The sequence below is a fragment of the Myxocyprinus asiaticus genome, chromosome 22, assembly GCF_019703515.2.
Source record: "Myxocyprinus asiaticus isolate MX2 ecotype Aquarium Trade chromosome 22, UBuf_Myxa_2, whole genome shotgun sequence".
Lineage (NCBI taxonomy): Eukaryota > Metazoa > Chordata > Actinopteri > Cypriniformes > Catostomidae > Myxocyprinus > Myxocyprinus asiaticus.
In genome coordinates this window covers 22908253-22929848 of record NC_059365.1, presented here as the reverse complement: position 1 = coordinate 22929848, position 21596 = coordinate 22908253, and the positions used below count along the sequence as shown (strand labels likewise).

At 39.0% G+C, this 21596-nt stretch overlaps 1 protein-coding gene across 1 annotated transcript in view; it reads right to left on the bottom strand.

Moving 5' to 3' along the window:
* LOC127412901 (teneurin-3-like) overlaps nucleotides 1–21596 on the bottom strand; it is a 203018-nt gene that overhangs the window by 34100 nt on the left and 147322 nt on the right. Inside the window, exons 16-20 of the mRNA XM_051649606.1 lie at nucleotides 21324–21528; nucleotides 18551–18670; nucleotides 13128–13389; nucleotides 11402–11669; nucleotides 5799–5942 (exon numbers count right to left, since the gene is read on the bottom strand). Of these exons, the coding sequence (XP_051505566.1) occupies nucleotides 5799–5942; nucleotides 11402–11669; nucleotides 13128–13389; nucleotides 18551–18670; nucleotides 21324–21528 (999 nt within the window). The remainder of the gene's footprint in view (nucleotides 1–5798; nucleotides 5943–11401; nucleotides 11670–13127; nucleotides 13390–18550; nucleotides 18671–21323; nucleotides 21529–21596) is intronic.

Below are 21596 nucleotides of genomic sequence, written 5' to 3'. Positions count from 1 at the left end.
CGTCTTTCACCATTTTGATTTGTTTCCGGCGATGTGCACCTCAGTGCAGGATGATAAACTGGATGTGTGCATCTTGTGAAGCAGTCATAAAATGAGTCTTTGCCAAGGAATTGTCACTGAAGGATATGGGACAGTTAAAAACACTACTGGACTCGATCAAACACGCAAGTTAACAGTTCCATTCATTAATATTTCAAATGTCATGATTGTTTATGATGCTGACACGCTGTCTACACCGGGCGCATTGACACAAACTTTCTGAAATGTTTCTTTGTGTTGTTGGCAGTAGTAGCGGCAGCGCAAAATGGAATGGGACACCTGTTTGTTTACTGTTGGAGTGACGTGCCGCAACGGACACTTCCATGGTAGACAGCATCATTGATTATAGCGTCCAGTGTAGACAGGGTGTGAGTGTTGGATGTGCGTTATGTGTAAACTGTGAAATGTACATTTCTAATGTTTTGGTGCTTTTTTATTCTCTTCCGATTGAGTTTCAAAAATGGCTGAATTTGAGGGGCTGCACATTGTTAGCCAATCATAACAGAGGGTGTTTACACTGAAGTTTAAAGGAGAAGCTGAGGCAAAAATCGAGCTTTTCAGAAAGATGGTCAGAGACAGGGTGGAAAATTATCATATATTACAAAATTATGACTATTTTGGTGATTTTTTTTTTTTTTTTTTACTAACATTATCAGTGGATTAGGAAGATAATGAAACTATAAAAAAGAGCATTTCATGACCCTTTTAAGCACTTTTCAACAAAACATGCCCATTTTCCAGGTATTCCAGTACTTACATTTCTAAAAGTTAAATTCAAACACTTTAAGCACTTTGAGGACCTTGTGCGAAGCAGCGTCACAAAATAATTATATTTAAAGTACAATACATGCTAATAAGTTTTACTCAGTACTTACAGCATGTAATCACACAGGCCTGATTAACCTGAAACTAGCCACTCTCAAGTATATGTCAATGTCTATGAACAAAATGAAAATTGCATTCGATGTCAACTACATTAATGTAATGCTTATGCTTATTGATTATTCACAAAGCAAATATACTGATTAAATAGCAATGGGATAAATAAAGCTATTTAGTAAATGTCAAGCAAACAAGCTGAATGTCCAATCATCCAGGTGTTCTTTGACATTCCTAAATATGCTTCAGACAAAACACTCTGCCCTATTGGAAAAATTTCTCTCAGAAAAAAGTTTGAGATAGACACCAATATAAAAGGGTATGATAAATAATTAAAATCAATAAGAGATTAGTTGTTAAAAGGACAAATAAAAACTCAGCACTGGGGAGTAACACAGCGACATATGCTCACATACAGAAACATACATGCTCTGTATGCTCAAACTCAGAATCCCATATGCTCACATACAGAGTTTGCATTGCTGTTGACTTCTGATCAGACGTGTAAGCCACAAACTGTGAGCACATATGATTGCATCTGCATTATCATGCAGCGAGACAAATGGGATTGTCAAAGAAGATCTCCCTTCAGCAAACTGATTACATCTGTATTGTTCTCCAGGACAGAATTTTTTCCCCATCTCCTTAATGTTCTTCTGTTGTACAGAAATGCACTAATTGTAAAGGAGGGAAAGGTAGCATTAAAACGCTTTCATCTAATTTATATAACTTTGATTAACCAGGGGGAGTCACATTTATTTTCTATTTAAAATAATTTCTATTTAAATTCTCACATTCCAAGAATTTCACACACTATTGCACTTGTGTATATGGTTGTGTGACAATAGAAGTGATTTGATTTGATTTGATTTATGTCCTCAGCTCTTTTAAGAGCCAATCTTTTCAAAGTAAACCTATAAGATGATGCTAAAGAAGATTGACAGCACATAGATATATACCCTGTATAAAATGCAAATAACCACAAACCTACTTCTAATTAGTTAGAGTTATGATTTTTTTTTTTTAAAGAACGGATTATCATGTTATGGATTCGTATTTAACGGAGCTGAAAGCTCTAGGATGGATGCTCTATGCCTCAGTGCTCTCAATCAGAATATGCAGTTCCAAGGCTTTTTTATTCCACTGCCTTCAACTGTGTCTGTGAGTGCTTTTGACAGACTCAATGACCGCTGAGTAGAACTGTACCAGCAGTGCCTGTGGCAGGTTGAACTTCCTCAGCTGGCAAAGGAAGTACAACCTCTGCTGGGCTTTTTTCACAATGGAGTCAATGTGTGTCTCCCACTTCAGGTCCTGTGAGATGGTAGTGCCCAGGAACCTGAATGACTCCACTGCTGCCACAGTGCTGTTTAGAATGGTGAGGGGGGTCAGTGTTGGGGTGTTCCTCCTAAAGTCCACAATCATCTCCACCGTTTTGCACGTGTTCAGGGTTGTTTTGACTGCACCAGACAGCTAGATGTTCAACCTCCCTTCTGTATGCAGACTCATCGTCATCTCGGATGAGGCCGATGACAGTGGTATTGTCTGCAAACTGCAGGAGCTTGACAGAGGGGTCCTTGGCGATGCAGTCATTGGTGTAGAGAGAGAAGCGTAGTAGGGAGAGCACACATCCCTGGGGGGAACCAGTGCTGATTGTACAGGTGCTGGAAGCTGGTAATCCACTGACAAATAGACATGGGAACAGAGAGTTGGTGTAATTTATTCTGGAGTATAGCTGGGATGATGGTGTTGAAAGCTGAACTGAAGTCCACAAAAAGGATCCTTGCATATGTCCCTGGTCTGTCCAGATGTCGCAGGATATGATGCAATCCCATGTTGACTGCATCATCCACAGACCTGTTTGCTCGATAAGCAAATTGAAGGGGATCTAGAAAGGGTCCAGTGATGTTCTTCAGGTGGGCCAACACCAGTCTCTCAAATGATTTCATGACCACAGACGTCAGGGCGACAGGTCTGTAGTCATTAAGTCCTGTGATTTTTGGTTTCTTTGGGACAGGAATAATGATTGAGAGTTTGAAGCAGCATGGGAATTCACACTGCTCCAGTGATCTACTGAAGATCTGTGTGAAGATGGGGGCCAGCTGGTTAGCACAGGATCGAAGACACGCTGGTGAGACGCCATCTGGGCCTGAAGCTTTCCTTGTCTTTTGTTTCCGAAAGACGTGGCTCACATCATCTTCACAGATCTTAAGTGCAGGTTGAGTAGCAGGAGGGGGAGGAGTGGGGTTGCAGGAGGTGTTGGTGTGAAGTGAAGGTCAGAGTGGATGTGGGGTGTGAGATTGTGCCTTTCAAATCTGCAGTAGAACACATTCAGGTCGTCAGCCAGTTGTTGGTCTACCACAGGGTTGGGGGTAGGAGTCCTGTAATTCGTGAGTTGTTTCATGCCACTCCACACTGATGCAGGGTCGTTAGCTGAAAACTTGTTTTTCAGCTTCTCAGAGTATCTTCTTTTAGCCACTCTGATTTCCTTGTTCAGTGTGTTCCTGGCATGATTGTACAAGACTTTATCCCCACCCCTGTAAGCATCCTCTTTGGCCTGATGAAGCTGCCTGAGCTCTGCTGTATACCAGGCTTTGTCATTGTTGAACTTTAAATAAGTCCTAGTAGGAATGCACATATCCTCACAGAAACTGATATATGATGTAACAGTATCTGTGAGCTCATCCAGGTCTATGGCTGCAGCCTCAAAAACACTCCAATCCGTGCAATCGAAGCAGGCTTGTAGTTCCCGCTCTGCTTCATTGGTCCATCTCTTTACAGTCCTTACTACTGGCTTGGTTGATTTTAATTTCTGCCTGTAGGTTGGAAGAAGATGAACCAGACAGTGATCAGAGAGTCCCAAAGCTGTTCTAGGGACAGAGCGATATACATCCTTTATTGTTGTGTAGCAATGATCCAGTATGTTCCTGTCTCTGTTGGGGCATGTAATGTGCTGTTTGTATTTGGGCAGTTCACGTGTGTGATTTGCTTTGTTAAAATCCCAAAGAATAATAATAACGGAGTCCGGGTATTGTTGTTCCGTGTCTGTGATTTGATCAGCCAGCTGTTGCAGCACTGCATTCAAACACACGTTTGGCACGATATACACACTCACCAGAATAAATGAGGAAAACTCCCACGTCGAGTAGAAAGGCTTACAGTTAATAAAGATTGCTTCCAAATTAGGACAGCACATCCTCTTTAACGTTGTTACATCTGTATATCAACTTTCATTGATGTAAAAACATGTTCCACCACCTCTCATTTTCCCCTTTAAATCCGCGATGCGATCCGCTCTGAACAGCTGGAAGCCCAGCAGATGTAACGCGCTGTCTGGAATGGCTTCATTCAGCCAGGTTTCTGTGAAGCACAAGGCAGCAGAGGTTGAAAAATCCTTGTTTGTGCAGGTGAGGAGATATAATTAGTCCATTTTGTTAGGAAGAGAGTGAGATTCGCAAAATGAATGCTCGGCAGCGTTGTTCGAAAGCCCCGCCTACAGAGTTTGACCAGCGCACCGGCTCGTCTTCCTCGCCTGCGTCTCCTCCAACTAAAATGTCTAGCAAAACGTCTGAATATTCAAAAACCGGGAAAAGACTGTCTGGTATAAGCTGTCGAATGTTCAGCTGTTCGTCTCTGGTCAAACTGACTGAAAAAAGATTACTAAACACAGGACAAACAAACAAAAACAACAAAACAATAGGAGCGCTTCACAGCGCAGCCATTCGTGGCGCCATCATAATGTAATGGAAATATAGAAAGATTTACATTGAAAGTAAAATGATATGCACACTCTGCATCTTATTACGATTTGGCAAAACAATTAAATGTACTATTAACTGATGATAATTTGTATAAACTATTACATGATATAATGCCAACATCAAAGCATTCCTGTAATTACGGTCTTATCAAAAATAAGATAATGATTTAAGCCTCTATATTTTTGAAAATCTGCAATTGGTTTAATCCAATCTGGCGCTCTAGGTGTAAAATGAGAATTTAAACTCATATTGGGTAGGAATGGTGCTTAGACAAGATAAACTGTCTAGAGGTGCAAAAATAAAGGCTGAGCAGACGGCCATGACCATTCATTCCGCAGGTCGGCAGATTAAAGGGTGTGAAAATCCCAAGGCCAACTGGCATTTAGCCAGCAAGCAAAAAGAGGCTTACATTTATAAAGCATTGGTTCAGGAAAGGCAAAATCTGATGGTGTCACATTAACTAATTCTAGAGTAATAACCTGAAACAACTGCACCTGAATAGTGTCAGTCTAATCTTGTGTTGTCTTTTAGGACATTATGATGTGCAGCAGAGCTGACTTCTCTCCCAAAATGTGCAGTCATATGAGACTGCTAGATCTGGTTCAAACTGTGCACATCACCATCTTTTACAAAGAATAAAAAGATGGCACTATGTACAGTATATAAATGTCAAGATTTAAGATGACATAATAGGCTTCCTTGTCACCCAGTTTCATTATGAAGACAAAGGAACAGTAAACGTCTGGTGGAATAATGCCACATTTCCATACTCGCAGTTGTGCTTTAATGGCACTTTTATTAAATTAAGCTATAAGTATGCATTCTTTGCCTAAAACATGGCTAAAGTTCATTCAGCCAAATCATATCCCCCAATAATGTTGGAGAGCACAGCTCTGACTTGGCATGCTGTGTTAATGATTCCGATTTAATCTGTCATTGCTGTGAATGATTAGCTCTTTCAAACTCTGCTTTATTATGTTCAAATGAGGCAATGAACTATATTTCACATTAAGATGAATATTTATGGTGATGAATCTAGGTAGAGGCACTGACCCCTGAGTTGGCAAGGGGACATATCCCATTGGAACCACCTCACAGGGAATAATAATAAGCAATTCTCACCGTTCGGCACATCCAGGATGTGATGCTTATCCAGGGTCCAGCCGCCCATGTTGGAGGCCTCCAGCTCATATCCCTGCAGTGTAGCTGTCCGCTTTTCCCATAGGATCAAATTCAGGCATGATTCATACTCAAATCCCACAGATACTACATCATAGAAAAAAGCATGGCAAAAGTTATCTATTATCCAAAAAATCTTCCACCTACCTTAAAGTGAATCTGCTGTTAATTGAAAATCATCTCCCTAAAAGACACTGTATCTAGAGGGTTTAAGATTTTATGACAAGCGTTTTAAAATTTCAATTCTATATGTGACTATTTTATATATTTATTAGTTTATGTGGCATTGACAAACAATATAATCAGTCTTGTCTATTCTGTTTATGTAAATGGGAAACTGGTGCAGTAATTATGTCAGAGCAGCTACAGCATCATTAGGGAAGATCTACTTTAGCAAACCGCATGCTTTCAAAGAGTCCAGTCATAGCAACATATTCCAAATAAGTCGTTGACCTTTTGAGAGTGGTGTGTGGTTCATTTGCAGGATAGTTTACATGGAAACAGTTAGCAATATATACTGTAGATGGCCTTAAAAAAATACACCTGCTAATAGATTTTATTTATTGCTTAAATGTGATTCAGTGTTGCTATTGCAAAAAAAGAGTTCAGATCTGTTTATTTTTATGTGTTTTTTAGAGCTGTAAAAATGTACGTGTTAACGCATACAATTCATTAAAAACGTTTAACACATTAATTTGTATTAATCATGATTACACATTTACAGTTAATACAGTTTAAGCCACTATAAACACTGGTTGGAAGGGTGGAACCTTTGCAATGTAACTGACCGAACTTAATACACTGACACGCACACCACAATCACACAAAGCAGTGATTAAGTATCAGTGGTAAAGTGATGGGAAAAGGAGCTCTTAATGCTATTTGTTGTACAAAACAAGCCTAGATAAAACTTGTGACAGAAATCAAGTATTTTTCAGCCTAAGTAAGGCACATTTTAAATAGCAAAGAAGCAAGCCAAGTCTTAACTATCAACAAAACGCAGAATGAGACGTTGTTTGGAGCACTTTTCATGTGGAGTTCAAAGCGGCGATTGACGCTGCGTAGAAGCCCTGATGCAAATCATTACCATGATTGCTGTAACAAAGCAGATAGCCACAGTCTTGTGGCTGATTAATACTGTGGAGGATGAGAATTTAAGAGATTTAATGCCCATTGCATTGAAAATGCAACCTACAGTGGGTATCCATTCAGAATAGGCTTTCTACCACCGCAATCACAGTGTGAATGGGTCATTAGCAGATCTAACCTGCTAAGGGGCGCCATAACCATAGAATTTCAACAGGCCAGAGCTGAATGCCTCAAAGCTCTTTCTCCAAACGCAACGACCATTAAGTTGGTAAGAGAAGTTAAGCTTGTTTTGCCAACTGCCATACAAAGGACATCCACGTACTGGAGAGTTATTTGTTTGCATTTATTAATTCACATTTCATTAGAGATAATTATCATTTGTGAGTATTTTTATAAATATGCACGAACATTATGAGCGAGCATCATTAGACCACATATTCAAATTGTGACTTCCAAAAACTGTTACGACTATGAACCTGTGCTTTCTTTTAATGTGCCGATAGACTAGCCCACATTTTCTATAAACAGAATTATCAAATGTGAATTAAAATATTTATATGTATACCATTGTGTAATATTATGTTATATTCTCCTGGCAATAAAAACGAAAGAAAAAGTTAACAGAATCAGTATTTATGGGAGCAGAATATTTATCAATTGAAATATTTGAAAATATTTAAAAAATAATTGCAATTTTCCACTACATAAATTAGGGTGGAAGTTAGTACTGTGACCACATAATTTGTATAATATTTGTCTCAATACATGCATTTGAGTTTTACGCCACACATGTTATAACCATAAACGCTATGCGGTTCAAACCTGGAGGTTACAAGCTTTGTAATTCATTATCTGTCGTAGTATTTTATTGGTACTTAATATTTGCTATTAACTAATATTGCCCCAAAGCTTGATAACATTTATAATTTTTCGGAGTGACTATTTGCTTTCAGATGTAACCCCAATAATTTATTGGCAACATGGAAATACACAACAAAGTGCGTTAAGAGTATCTTTCTAATGGCGTGAAGTGTAACGTCAGTGTGCCAGTGTCTGAACGACCAGGGTTCGGTTCTGCACTTGTCGTATTATTTTTCCCATTCTGTTTCTTGACTCCACTCTTAATAATTTCTTTATTACTATTTATTATAAATAAAAAATAATATAAAAGTAGTTTTACTATAGTAATATTGTAGTAACCATGATTTTTTTGACGGAAAATATAGATTTGATGATATTAACTATGGTGTATATAGTGGTGTGTATATGGTGTATATAGTAACCATGTTTAAATTTGTGGTTACAATTATTTACTACAAAATACCATGGTGATACTATGGTTATTTTATCTGTAGAGGACATCAGGACAGATCCGTGTTCCAGTTGGTTCAGTGCATTATTTAGGACTTTAGAACCATTTTAACACTTTTTATAGAGACATTTTTCTAGAAACTTTTTTAACAGACATACGTTTTAAACACCCAGAGCTTCAGCGATTCACACCTTAACTCGACGGGGGGAGGAGGAGTTTAAATCTTTTGTTTGAGCTGAAAAAGGTGCAGTGGGACTCACATGTTGCCAGGCAAGAACATGATCAGTTACACTAGCAACATACATTGAAAAAATATACTTACACTAATAACAAACAAACTCAGTAGGGCTTTATTAATTCTGGCAGTTTGTTGTTCATTCAATTACTAATTGATTTTAATCCAGGATGGACTACAAAGACATTAATCATTAATCTTAAAGTAAAAAAAAAAAAAAAAAGAAAGAAAAAATAAATAAAATATATATATATATATATATATAAACCACGAATTGCACTGCAAATAAATAACTAATATTGTCATTATATTTATGCTGTTTAGCCAGAGGGGAATTGGCCCCACAGTGAGCCTGTTTTCTCCCAAGGTTATTTTTCCCCATTAACCAAAATCTTATGGAGTTTTGTGTTCCTTGCCACAGTCGCCTTCAGCTTGCTCACAGGGGCTCTAAATACAATTATTATTTAACTGTTTAATTTCTACACACAACTTACAATCATATTTAATCAAACTACACAATGATGACTCTAAGACTTTATAGATATTACAGTAAAAAAATTTGTTAATGCATGATTTCCTGTAAAGCTGCTTTGAAATGATGTGTGTTGTGAAAAGTGCTATACAAATAAAAATGACTTGACTTGATAATGTCGCATAATATTTGGGAGCAGCGTTTAGACGAGAAAAAGACATTCAGATTTCATACAATGTCATAATCTGATAAGACATCATATTGTGAATGTGAAGCACAAGTTAACATGGTGTTAACATTGCTTGATAATGTGCACCATTTCACACCAAATAATGAAAGCTCATTTGAACATAAAGATGTTTGTTACTGTTATCACCGCCTAATAGCTAAAACTGATTAGGCTGTGATAAGTTGTGCTGACCATACTGTTTTTGAAACAGATCGAATCCACCTCGGTAAGAATTTTTGCCATTCGAGCTAATTATACCACTTATTTTCATCTGTACAAGGATGCCAACATTATGTAGTAAGTTTATTCAGAACCCCAGTTAAACCGTAACACCAGAGAATGACGTAGAGGGAACCCCCACGATCGCAGGCACAGCGTGGCTGCACGCGTGATGAAAATAAAACAACAAACACACCAGCAACTGTAGAACATTTAGAAATAAAGTGGAGCAAGGAGAACAAATCTTGCTCAGATGTCATTTTCGTTATTTGAACGCATCGTGCGGCTCACTGTCTCGGCTGCAGCGTGCACAATACAGTGTAACAAAAAGCAATAATGTTCCACACTATTGTGAACTGCACTCATGCTATTTTAGGCTACTTTATAATGTAATTAAGTTGAATAATAAACTTTATCATGTAATCATGAACACTGCCACCCTATGCGATTGTATTGCCAATGATTTAACCTTTAAAACACAATCGTGGCGACAAATAAATACCATGTAAATAATATATAGAGTATAATATAAACAAATGACCAACAATGATCTTAAGGACACAGTGTCAATAGCAGCACAGCGCAAAATGGCTTTTTGTGAATCTGCTGGATTTAGTTTACTTTCTACATGTATCCAAACAGACAATAAGATAAGTAAAGCTGTTCTCGAACCCACGTTTAGCAGGAAAAGATAGTATCCTGAAGTTGACATGAGCCGCTGAGCTATCAGTCCACATATGACTTTCAAATAACTTTTTAAGATTTTAGTTTTAACTACTCCATACCAACTGCTGTAAATTTAAATAATATAATTTAAAAACAACAAAATAAGCACACACACACACACACACACACACATATATATATATATTTAATCACGCTTATGAGCGGGTCTAACACTTTTACTCTAACACTGCCGACTAGCCATTATAACACGGGTTAACGCCATTAATTAAATGCATTGTTGTTGTTTTTTCATTAGGGCTAACAAATGAAATTACGAATGTTCACAATGCATTTTCGTTTTGATTTTCAGGAAGATAGTTACATAGCTAATACATATCTATGAAGCAACAGTTTAAATTTATTTAAAAAGGCTGACATTCGAGCATTTTTTTTTTTCTATACAATTCATGAGCTAACTAAGCTATAACTTTAATGCTGCCATTAATTTTGCATTGTTAGAATGCCTTCTAAACATCAAAATTTAAAAAAATACAATACAAATAGTAATATTAAAATGTAATCATAATAACTCACTTTCTTCACACTACTAAACAATGGTGACAAAAATGTCCCTTTGCGCCTTCTGGTAGTGATTTTGCGAACATGTCTCACGTGTGAGATTTAACTACTTCTACTTCTCTAAATTGGTCAAACTCCCACTTAGACTTTGGTAAAAGGTTTAATGTTACTTGAATTGGTACTATTTTAGTGCATTTCTATCTTTATGCTTTGGAACGCTTTGTATGGAAAATTTTAATAAAGCATTATATTGTTACATATTGTTTTGTTTTCTTTCCTAAGAAGGAAATATGCGATCAATCGCAATAAAAATTTGTAATCGACTGACAGCATCAGTCAGCCTTATGTGAAAAAAATTTGTAATCGACTGATAGTATTTTTATTTTTAAGTCTAAATCATACTGTACATTTTGTGCAGGTATTAAAATAAACCATATCATTGTCCCAAATTATATGTCCTAAATCCCTTTAAAAACAATCAGTTTCAGTTCTAGGATATTCAGTTCACCTTCTAGCCTGTATGATCATAATTATAAAATAAGTCTTCTTGGTGTAATCAGTTTGACTTTTACTTTGTCAGTTTTTAAGTTGGTCATGAAAAAAATAATCTCACCAGTGTTATGGAATTATCTGGGTGGAAAAAGATTAATTGTCTCTTGGTTTAAATCAGTTCAAGTTAATAATATATTTATACACAGAGGGCTTTATATAGATCTCAGTTTCCTTTCAATGTTCCACCACTTACCCACAGCCTCTGCTAGTCCATAGACTCTATGGCTGTAAGCATCAGTCTTGTCCCAGATAAAGCTGTAGGAGAGCTGGGGTGAAGCCGGGAACTGCTTATGAAACATTTTGCCCTCCACAGCCACCATGAGATGGACCCTAGCCAAGCCGAAGGGCACACTGGACTGGGTCATGATGACCTTCAGAACAGGTTTGTAGGCTGAGGCACGTGAACTCAAGTAAATCAAATCTAAGTCACTTCCAGGAATGGCTGTCTGCTCATGAAGAACCTGTGGTTAAAAGAATTTGCATGAGAGAAAGTTAATCGACTGTAGTGTAAATGCCCTTGTTTGGGGCGTAAACATTAGGTGGAAAAACTCTTTAATCGCAGCACTAAACCAATATCTGGCAACACTTAAGTACTGATAATCTGGAAATAAAACAACTATTTCCAAAACAAATTCCTGCCCTGTCCTCTAAGGGGCTCCATACCATTGAGTGTAAGAGGCCCCGTTTCCACCTGGTATTAAGATGTGTTTCAGGTGATCCGATCACATGTGGTCAGCCCTAAATACAGGTCTAAATGGGGTCTAAACTGTTTTGTGATCGGATCACAAAAAACACATACAAATGTGGTCAAAAATGGATGTGACCACATTGCATTTGAGGTGTAAACGCTAATCCATCCTGTATGCGTCCCAGACAGCAGTGAAGTGCCACCCCTCACCTGTCAATCAACCACTGCTCTAAAACAAGTTTAAACTTTGCCATTTACGAGCAGCTTTAAAATGATATAACCTTCCAATCTGAAATTTTAAAAAGCAGATACATACACAATCACGAGAGCTTCACAGATCTTCTTTAGTGTGTCTGATATCAACACTAATGACAAGCACGAACACCTAAAGCTCCTTTAATACAGGTAATCCACTAAAATAATGGATAATTCTGCCCGAAATGTTGCATTTGTGCTTAGATTAAATTTCAACCGCATCTGGGAGAAAACAGTGTGCTGTTTTTTTCACGCTTTCTTTGTCTTTAGTTACTTTGTTGCACTTTATTATCATGTAGTATCACACAGACACAGTGATTGATGTATGTCATCATGAAACAGAGACCCTCCCCTCTAAATCCAAACACAAGTGGTCACAGGAGATGCATTTAAGTGACCAGGTGTAAACAGCAACGTGTTTAACCTGACCACATGTGATTGGATCACTCGAGACACATCGTAATACCAGGTGGAAACGGGCCAGAGTTTAATGTTTTTTTATCTACTTATTTATTTTATTTATTTACTTTTAGGTAAAAATAGACACATAAGCTTACTAATATCCTCAATTTGCAATCAACACCATATCAACGTCTTACGAAATAATTTAATGCATTTACACAAAAACTCTCTATTTGAATTCCAGCTGCTCCCTGCTGATTTCCACTTATAGACTTAAGTGACTTTTGTTACAAGCATGTATGGTTAAGTATGGTTCTCGTTCTGCCACAGGAACAAGATATAGTATGCCATTGAAATAATTAATTCGGAAGCAAAAGCTGCATGGTATTAACAATGTCTGGTATTCCTGACAGTACAGTATATGAATAAAATCACAGAGCTCTCTTATATGTTGCAGTGTCATCCACTAATACAGCTCAGATGGGAGTAGGGCACTTTTTCAAATTTATTTACATTTTCAGGAATAATGTGCCGAGGCTTATTTTACTCTCAGATGCGATGCAGTATGACTCACCTGTGTTTCAGGGATGATGGGGCTGGCCTCAGAACTGGAACGGTAGAAACTGGAATGTGGTGATGCTGTGATTCGGGGTGAGGGTCTGTCAAGGCTATTGACTTCACAGGCTGGTGTGTCTCTTTCTTCTTTCCTCATCACCAATGTGTCCATCACATAGAACACTCTGCATGACAACCATACTGTACGATATACAGCAGGGTAAGGAGCACGCACGAAACTTAACGTCAATGCAGCGCCACCATTGACCAATAAATCAAACCTACAGGTGAGTAAAAACATCATATTAAATTATCACAGAGCTTGTGTGTAATTGACAGATTCATTGAACTTTGCCTAAGAAAAAAGTACTATGTCGGTACCATGGTAAAGTGATTGTAACAGATGTGGTACACTCATATGTACCATGATAAAGAGTGGTATTTCCATGCCATTTCAAAGTACTTCAAAGAATACTATAATCAAGGAGATATTAAGAACTGAGAGGCCCATGGGCCAGTACACCATGGATTTGGTTGGATTTTTCAAATTGACGGAAGGAAAGTTTGGAGCAATGTCTTACATGGCCAATTATATGTACTTTTTAATTATGAACCGATCCAAAATCATGCACTAATAGGGATGTGCATGGTATTCAAATACCAAAATCAATATTTGGTTATTCTGCACGTTCAGATGTCTTCAACCCGATCTGAGTCCGACGGTACCTGACAAACCTACAGGTTTTGGGCCAGGTTCGGGTCAGTTTTTCAAGTAGACTATAGGGAAAGTTACGGGCTGTTCACACGTGCGTCGAGGCCATGTAAACATGCACTGGACGGACATCTTTGATTGTTGTGCCACAACTCACTGTAACGTTTAAAATAACTTTAATATTTATAAACGCATCTCAAGACACCTGCGTTCTGTTTTACAATTCGTTGTGCAGGACCGTCGCATTTTTTTTAGACACTGTTAACTTAAAAATAATTTCAATATTTATTAATGCATCTCAAGACACCTGTGTTCTGTTTCACCATTTGTTGTGCTGCATCAAGCTTTTTCAGCACTGGTGTCACAAATCGACATTCTGATGAAGTTCAGGCTGCAAAGAGTACTTAATGTGACTGTTACTTATGATTCCAGATTGTTTTTCACCTGGCAAAGTTTCAGTGCTTGATAAACGGTGAGCCAATGTTTTTTCCCCCTTTTGCTCTGGTGTGCAGACAATAAGTTAAATGCTGAATCATTTAAAAATCAAAGCATCCCGAAGAAGTCCTATAATCCGTAGCATTCACTGCCTCATGGAAAGTGAACCTGCCCAGGCAGAATTATGCATTTTCCATTTATTAAGAATATGCCTACTATGTTGCAGGCAGTGACAGAGATTATTTTTGTTCGACTTTAATGTGACTTAAAGGGGACCTATTATGCAAAATTCACTTTTACATGGTGTTTGAACATAAATGTGAGTCGGCAGTGTGTGTACACAACCACCCTACAATGTTAAAAGTCCACCCACTCCTCTTTCTTATATTTCTATTAATCAAAAACAGTGTCTCAAAATGACTGGTTTTCGTATCTGCTCTGAAGTGACGTCACTTTAGAGCAGGCAATGCCCACGACTGGTGACGGACTCCACCCTATTATCACAGATCCTCCCCTGAGTGATCGACACACAGTCCGCCATTTTTTTTCCGCGCTGGAGCAGTTACAGTGATAAGTGTTCTGTCGTTGGCTGTAAAAGTGAACATAAGAGTCTTCGTGTACTCCCGGCATCAGAGCCACTGAAGACGCAGTGGACAAGTTTGTTTTTGAAGAAAATGTGCCCCAAAACATATCAAAATTCTTGTATGTTTGTGCAAATCATTTTTCACTGGACTGCTTTGTGAATGAGGGTTAATATAAAACAGGATTTTCGAAAAATTTGACTCTCAAGCATGGATCAGTACCAACTGTTCGTGTTCCAGCTTTATATCCTGAAGATGTAAGTATCACACTTTATATTTTGTGAATGTTTGCAAATCGCCTTTCCAAATGTGCTTGTTAGCTGATTCCACGGCTAATGCAGCTAAAGTTACCATTGTCTCTGATTGTATTCACGGAGACCAGAGCTGTCGTTATAGCTTTTTTGCAAATGATGTCACGTCACTGTGTTGCTGTGGCGTGAAATGCAGATAGAGGGCAGGAAGTGATTTTCTACATAAGAAGCACTATCACAAACTCAAAATGCTATGTTTTGCGTCGTTTACGGTTGCTCATACATATATGGCTGAACTCCGGTATTTACAGTGTCAGTCATATTAGTTCTGATTTGTTGTTGCTATAGTATCCGAAGCAGGAGCTGTAAAGGCACAGCCCTCTTCCGGAAAGGGGGCAGGGAGCAGCAGCACATTTGCATTTAAAGAGACACACACGAAAACAGCGTGTTTTTGATTCCACCCAAAAAGAGGCATTTACAACATGATATAATAAATGATCCGTGGGGTATTTTGAGCTGAAACTTCACAGACACATTCTAGGGACACCTGAGACTTATATTACATCTTGTAAAAAGGGGCATAATAGGTCTCCTTTAATCATTTGAAGATCTATTTAATGTGCTATTTAGGCTCATAGCTCACTGTGCACTTTATTCCCTGCTTTCTGAAATTGTGCTTGACACATCCATGGCGATAAATGTCGTGACTCCCGACAAATAACACAATAACCTTTTATAAACTCTCGCGGTTAATCAAATATTACAAAAGGTTACATGCACATATTTAGGGTATTAAGGCACCTTTCTCTTTATCATTAAACATTAAATGCATGCAGGACTTAAACATTTAAAGTCCTCTATACTGTTGCATGAATTCTGCTGCTTATATGAATTTAAACCATCAGCTTTGTACACAGCGAGGATAAACTGCACCTTATCTTTGTGTTTTGAAGTATTTTGTAAATCAGACGCTGTTTTCTGTAGTCCTTCAAATAAACGCGCAGCACCTGTGAGACGCAGATTCCCTGAGTGCGCCCTCGAGTGCTTGTGCTCGCGCTGCTGTCGTCTAGCACACATTCGGCCGAACAAATAGTATTTCACATAAGGCTGACATTTACATGGATTTATAATAGGTATCTCAATATAAATAAATAATTGATTTAGAGCTCAGGGCCCTTTGGGTTTAGATGCCCCTGGGCAACAGCCCAAATGGCCCGGTGGTTAATCCGTCCCTGACTATGGAATATGTCCAAAAAATTATTAATTTAATTTTAATTAAGGTAATTTTTTGTTACTGTTGCATGCACAAGAAACAAGACATTTATCAAAGCCAACTGAAGTAAACTATATTTGAACAATATGATTTTTGCCAAGTTTTTGTCATATCATTGTAAGTGGATGTTCAGGCTGAATGTGTTCTTGCATTAAAAAAGCTAGATGCAGTGCAACACATAGAACAGAATGCAGGTGTCTTGTAACGTGTTTTTTAAAAGTTAAAGTTCTTTTAACTTGATATGGTGTCTAAAAAATACGGCGCTCATGCTGAAAACAGACATAGTAAAGATGTCTACATAAAAAAAAAAAAATAATTAAAACAGCACAGATGGACACAAAAACAGGTTCTTTCAGCCTTAACATTCCAAGCACTCTTGCAAACAACAACATTTCTATTTGCTTTCAGCCTAATTCACAATTTGTATAAGCTTGAAATATAGTCTGTGCCAGAAACTCAGCATTGTTTGTTAGAGGGCAGAGGGCATATGAAGGCTAGCTGTGATACATAATTTCCTGTTATCATACTGACAACAGCACGGGTCCTCTCCAAATTACATGCTTTGTTAGCTTCATCACAGCACTTAGTAATGTCTTCCATGCTCCATATCTTCCGCCAAGATGTAGGCGATTCATGTGCCGAAAAACTTCAATAAACAGCACATGAAAATAACAGAGCTGAATAACAGGCCAGGAATGCACTTCACTCACTTTTATCAGTAGTTTGCTGGCACACTTAGATGTTCTGTTAGTTGATGAGAGGAGGGGTAGATATTTTTACATAAGTGGGATTTGGAGGAGAGATTCGGAAGCAGCAGTTAGTGCAGGACCTGATTTAATTAGCGTGGCATAGTGTGGAGGTAGGCACAGATTTGGAAATGAAGGGGCGTCTCTTTGAAGTCGTGCTCTATATGAGCTGCTGACTCCCTTTTTTGCACAGAGCCCAACCTAACATTCACACTGATACTGAATCACACTCAAGCATCCACAAGCATACACATCTTTGCAGCACTGCTTCCTTGAAATTTTCTAACTGCTCTTGTCCCTTTTTCAATCTGGGCATGGCTGGACCACCGTTCCAGACCATCAGTCTTTGAAGCTGTTTCTTCTTTGCTTTGCCTCCCCTTGGACACGCTCACTAACCAAGTGCAGACACCAGCACTGAACAAGCATGATTATTTGAAGCCCATTCCCCTGTGTGCACTGTATGCAGGTTTTTAGGAGGGATTTGGAAATATCAGATAATCCTTAACATAGGCCTTCCTTCTTTAGGGACGTATTGCCATCTCTTGGGTATTATTTTCTTTTTTTCTCTTCTATTGAAGAGAATATACTGTACGTTTCAAAAGGGATAGTTCACCCACAAATTTTAATTCTGTCTGATGTTGTTCTAAACCCATATTACTTTTTTCTTACCCAAAAGGTGTTCACATTAATGTATGAAAAAAAAAAAGATGCAATGAAAGTGACTGAGGCTAAAATTCTGCCTAACATCTCCTTATGTCTGGGTGAGTGAATGATGACAGAGTTTTAAGTTTTGGGTGAACTATCCCTTTAATGTGTATGTGATTATGGTCACACCGCAGTGAAATGCATGTGGTCGCCACCCATGCATACAAACTCCCACAAATGTATGGCCCTGAGTAGTTGACTTCTATTAGCTGCCAATCTTTGTGATAGCTGATAATGTTAGATAATGACCAAATGGATTATTATGAAGGTATAATAAGTTCTATCAGCCCCAGAATAGGCTCAGATAAGAAAGTTAAACTCTTAGTGATGCTGAATGCTTTAATGTTACGTAACTAGACTAGGGGGATCAAAATGACATTTGCATGTGATTTTCATCTTTTTATGTGTGTCACCCCTGTGATATTAAGATGTCACATCCAAATTTAACCTAATTTAGACCTGAAAAGGACATTCTTAGGTCAAGTTGTTATTTGCTGCCTGCGACAGACAGTAACATTGACAAGGGGTTGGAGGTGAGAAGTTGTGTGTGCATGTGGGTGGGTGGCAAGCAGTTAAATATACAAGATGTCTGTTACGTGTATATGGAGGAAATTTGCATAAAACTATGCAAAATGGTTTCTCACTGACTATCTTAGGGATATATATTAGCATAATTATGTGTGAATACATAGTGTAAGATTTGCATGTGCTTTTCTGTGTAAAACATATTTGTACGTACATGCCGTCCTGTCTGGTAATGGTATAACCCTGTTGGGGATAGTGCAGAAGGGAGACATTCACCCCAATCAGTGGAGTGCCATCACCGGTCACCACCTGTCCTCGCACTACTGACACAAAGCTGTTAAATTAACACAAACAGAAAAAAATACTCATTAAAAACATGTAACTTAAACAGCTGTTCATTGATTGATTGAATGATTTTCAAGGTCAGCAGGCTGCTTATTAAATAAATTAATTAATTAAAATCAGCAGCCTTGCATGAGGATTACATATATAAAACGTCCAGGTTTTATCATTCTTCACTGTCTGATCAATGTGACCCCTGACATACCTGACCTTTCCTTGCTCTGCTGTTTTGATAGTCTTAACAGGCATAATTACTGCACAAATTATTTCCCCAAGCACCGCTTAGTGGCTGACCAGCAATCTCACGTCTTTGGACTAATTGCGCGATAATTTCTGAACGTGCAAACAAAACGAGCCCCAGGGCAGATGGGCGGGATGAGATGTTTTATCATCAAGGCGTAATCAAAACTTCATCAACCCAATACCAGGAGATTCCAGCAAATCTTTTTTTAACTCGTCTTACTCTAAGAAAGTGTGGACAAGGAGCAATGCTCATATTGTTACCTTTGCCTAAAAAACACCGAAGGGTATAGACCATATTCACTCAAGAGTCCAAATTGAAACATAATTTCCAAAAGTGCCTGCTTTCTTAGCTTTACGTACAGCTCATACGTTTTTCTTTTTTTTTAATCTGCAATAAAAAGGCAGAAGAAATTAGATAAGACAACATGAAGTCTTCAGAAGGGAAACCAGAAGTGCTGAATTCTAATCAAAATGGAAGAACCCTTTATTCTGTATGACTGTGAGAGGCTTGCTCTATTTTCCCATGCTGTTAGATCTCAGACCCCAAAACGTTACAAAAACCCACTAAAAGATTGTTGGAAATATTGTGCAACACATCAAACAGAATCACAATTACTTGCATAGCCTGAAGGACTTCTATGCATAGGCTATAAATTTTAATACATTGTATCATTGATTATAAATAAAACATGAAATAGATACATTATGAGGAAAACAAGCCATGCGTCTAAAACTCATTGAGAAGCTTGGCATGAAATGACTTGTATAATTTATTGGTGAAATAATGTCTAAATAACTTGAGTTTCCTAATGCAGCTAAATTAGCCCTTTTATGGCATTATAAAACATTATAAAATATCTTGTAACTGTCATGATCCTGCTACTTTAGTCTTAGTTTATTCTTGTTGTGGCAGGACAGTCTCCTCCACCCAATGGTTATGTTTGTACACGTCTTGTGTGTTGTGAGTGCACATAGCTGTGTTTGATTCTTCATTGCCATGTGCACTCACGTCTGTTTGGTCCGGTTCCCTGTGGCTGTCGACGAGCTTGCCCGGTTCCCCGTGGCTGTCAACGAGCCTGTCCGGTTCCCTGTGGCTGTCGACAAGCCTGTCCTGCTTCCTGTGGCCGTTGACGAGCCTGTCCAAATTCCCGTGGCCGTCGATGAGCCTATTCTGTCCCCTGTGACAATCGACTGTCCTGTCCAGTCCCCACTGGTTGTCGACCACCCTTTTGTTCATTCCAGTGGCCAGCACCCATCAGACACCAGCCAGCAGTCTGTTGCTCAGCCCAGTAACCAGCACCCGCCTGACCTCACTCCTGTCCTGGAGCCACCTGACCTTGCTCTTCTAATGGAGTCTCCTCCCTGGTCTCCTGATCCCACTCCTTCTGTTAAGCTCTCTCCTGTGTAGGTCCATTCCCCGCTGACCGCCGATTCAATCCCTATCATCTTGACGCCGGTACCTGCCAAGCCTAGCCAGGTCAAATCGCCACGCCAAGTCAAGCTGCCATGGCCAGTCAAGCCATCACTGCCCATGCCTCTTTCTCTTGGCAGTCCACCGGATCGTCTGTGGTCTCCTGGGCATCTGCCGGCCAGTCATGCTGGCTCCGCCCTGGTCTGTCCTGCTGGCTCCACCTTGGGCTGTTCCACCGGCTCCGCCCTGGCCTATCCCACCGGCTCTGCCTAGTTCTGTTCTTCCGGTCCTGCCTCCTTGCTTGGACTTATGTTTTTCTTGTTTGTTTTGTGTCATCCACCTGTTTCCCCCACTCTCCTATCCCAATGTTTGGTCTTTTTTTTTTTTGTCTTGTTCGTAGAATACCTGGTAGTCGTTCCTTGGGGGGGGGGATCCTGCTACTTTAGACTTAGTTTATTCTTGTTATGGCGGGATCATGACAGTCTCCTCCACCCATTGGTTATGTTTGTACATCTTGTGTGTTGTGAGTGCACATGGCTGTGTTTGATTCTTCATCGCCTTGTGCACTCATGTCTGTCTGGTCTTGTATGTTTGCACATGGCTTTGTGTTTGTCTTACCATGTGTGTCATCACTCTCACTTGTTTAGTCCTTGTTATATTAATTAGTTTCACTGTTCCTCATGTGTGTTCCTTCTATATATTGTGCCCTCTTTCCTCATGTCTCTGCCAGATTGTTTTGTGATGTTTGAGAGTCTCGTGAAGTCAAGTCTGTTCCCCACTCGGTTCCTGAACCTCGGTTAGTCCTGTCCTTGTTTATCTTTTGTTGATCTTTGTTCTGATTAGTCTTTTCTGTCTCTTGTGGGTTTCTGTTTGTATTTTGTTTATTTTCAACAAATGCCCTTAAACTTGCCTCTCTGCGTTTGGGTCCTTCCTCAAAATTCGTCCAAATCCAAGCCTAGCTGAGCATTTTTGCAGTGTTAAAGCTTCTTACCTGTTAAAAGTGTTTTCCCCTGGTAGGGTATGTGTACCCCCTGGAGCCACCAGGAAGCTGACACGCTGATAGAAGCCCAGAGCATCTGCAGTAGGTGAGCTCTGGTGTTGCATTGTGCTGGGATCTGGAGCCCCACGGCAGTATGTCTGACCCTGACAGGTGCTGTGAATGCAACAGTCTGGATCCATACAGTCCACCAAGCCATCTACAAGAGCAGCAGGACACTTCAGTGAAACTTCAAGATTATTTGGATGTTTTTATGTTATGCAGATG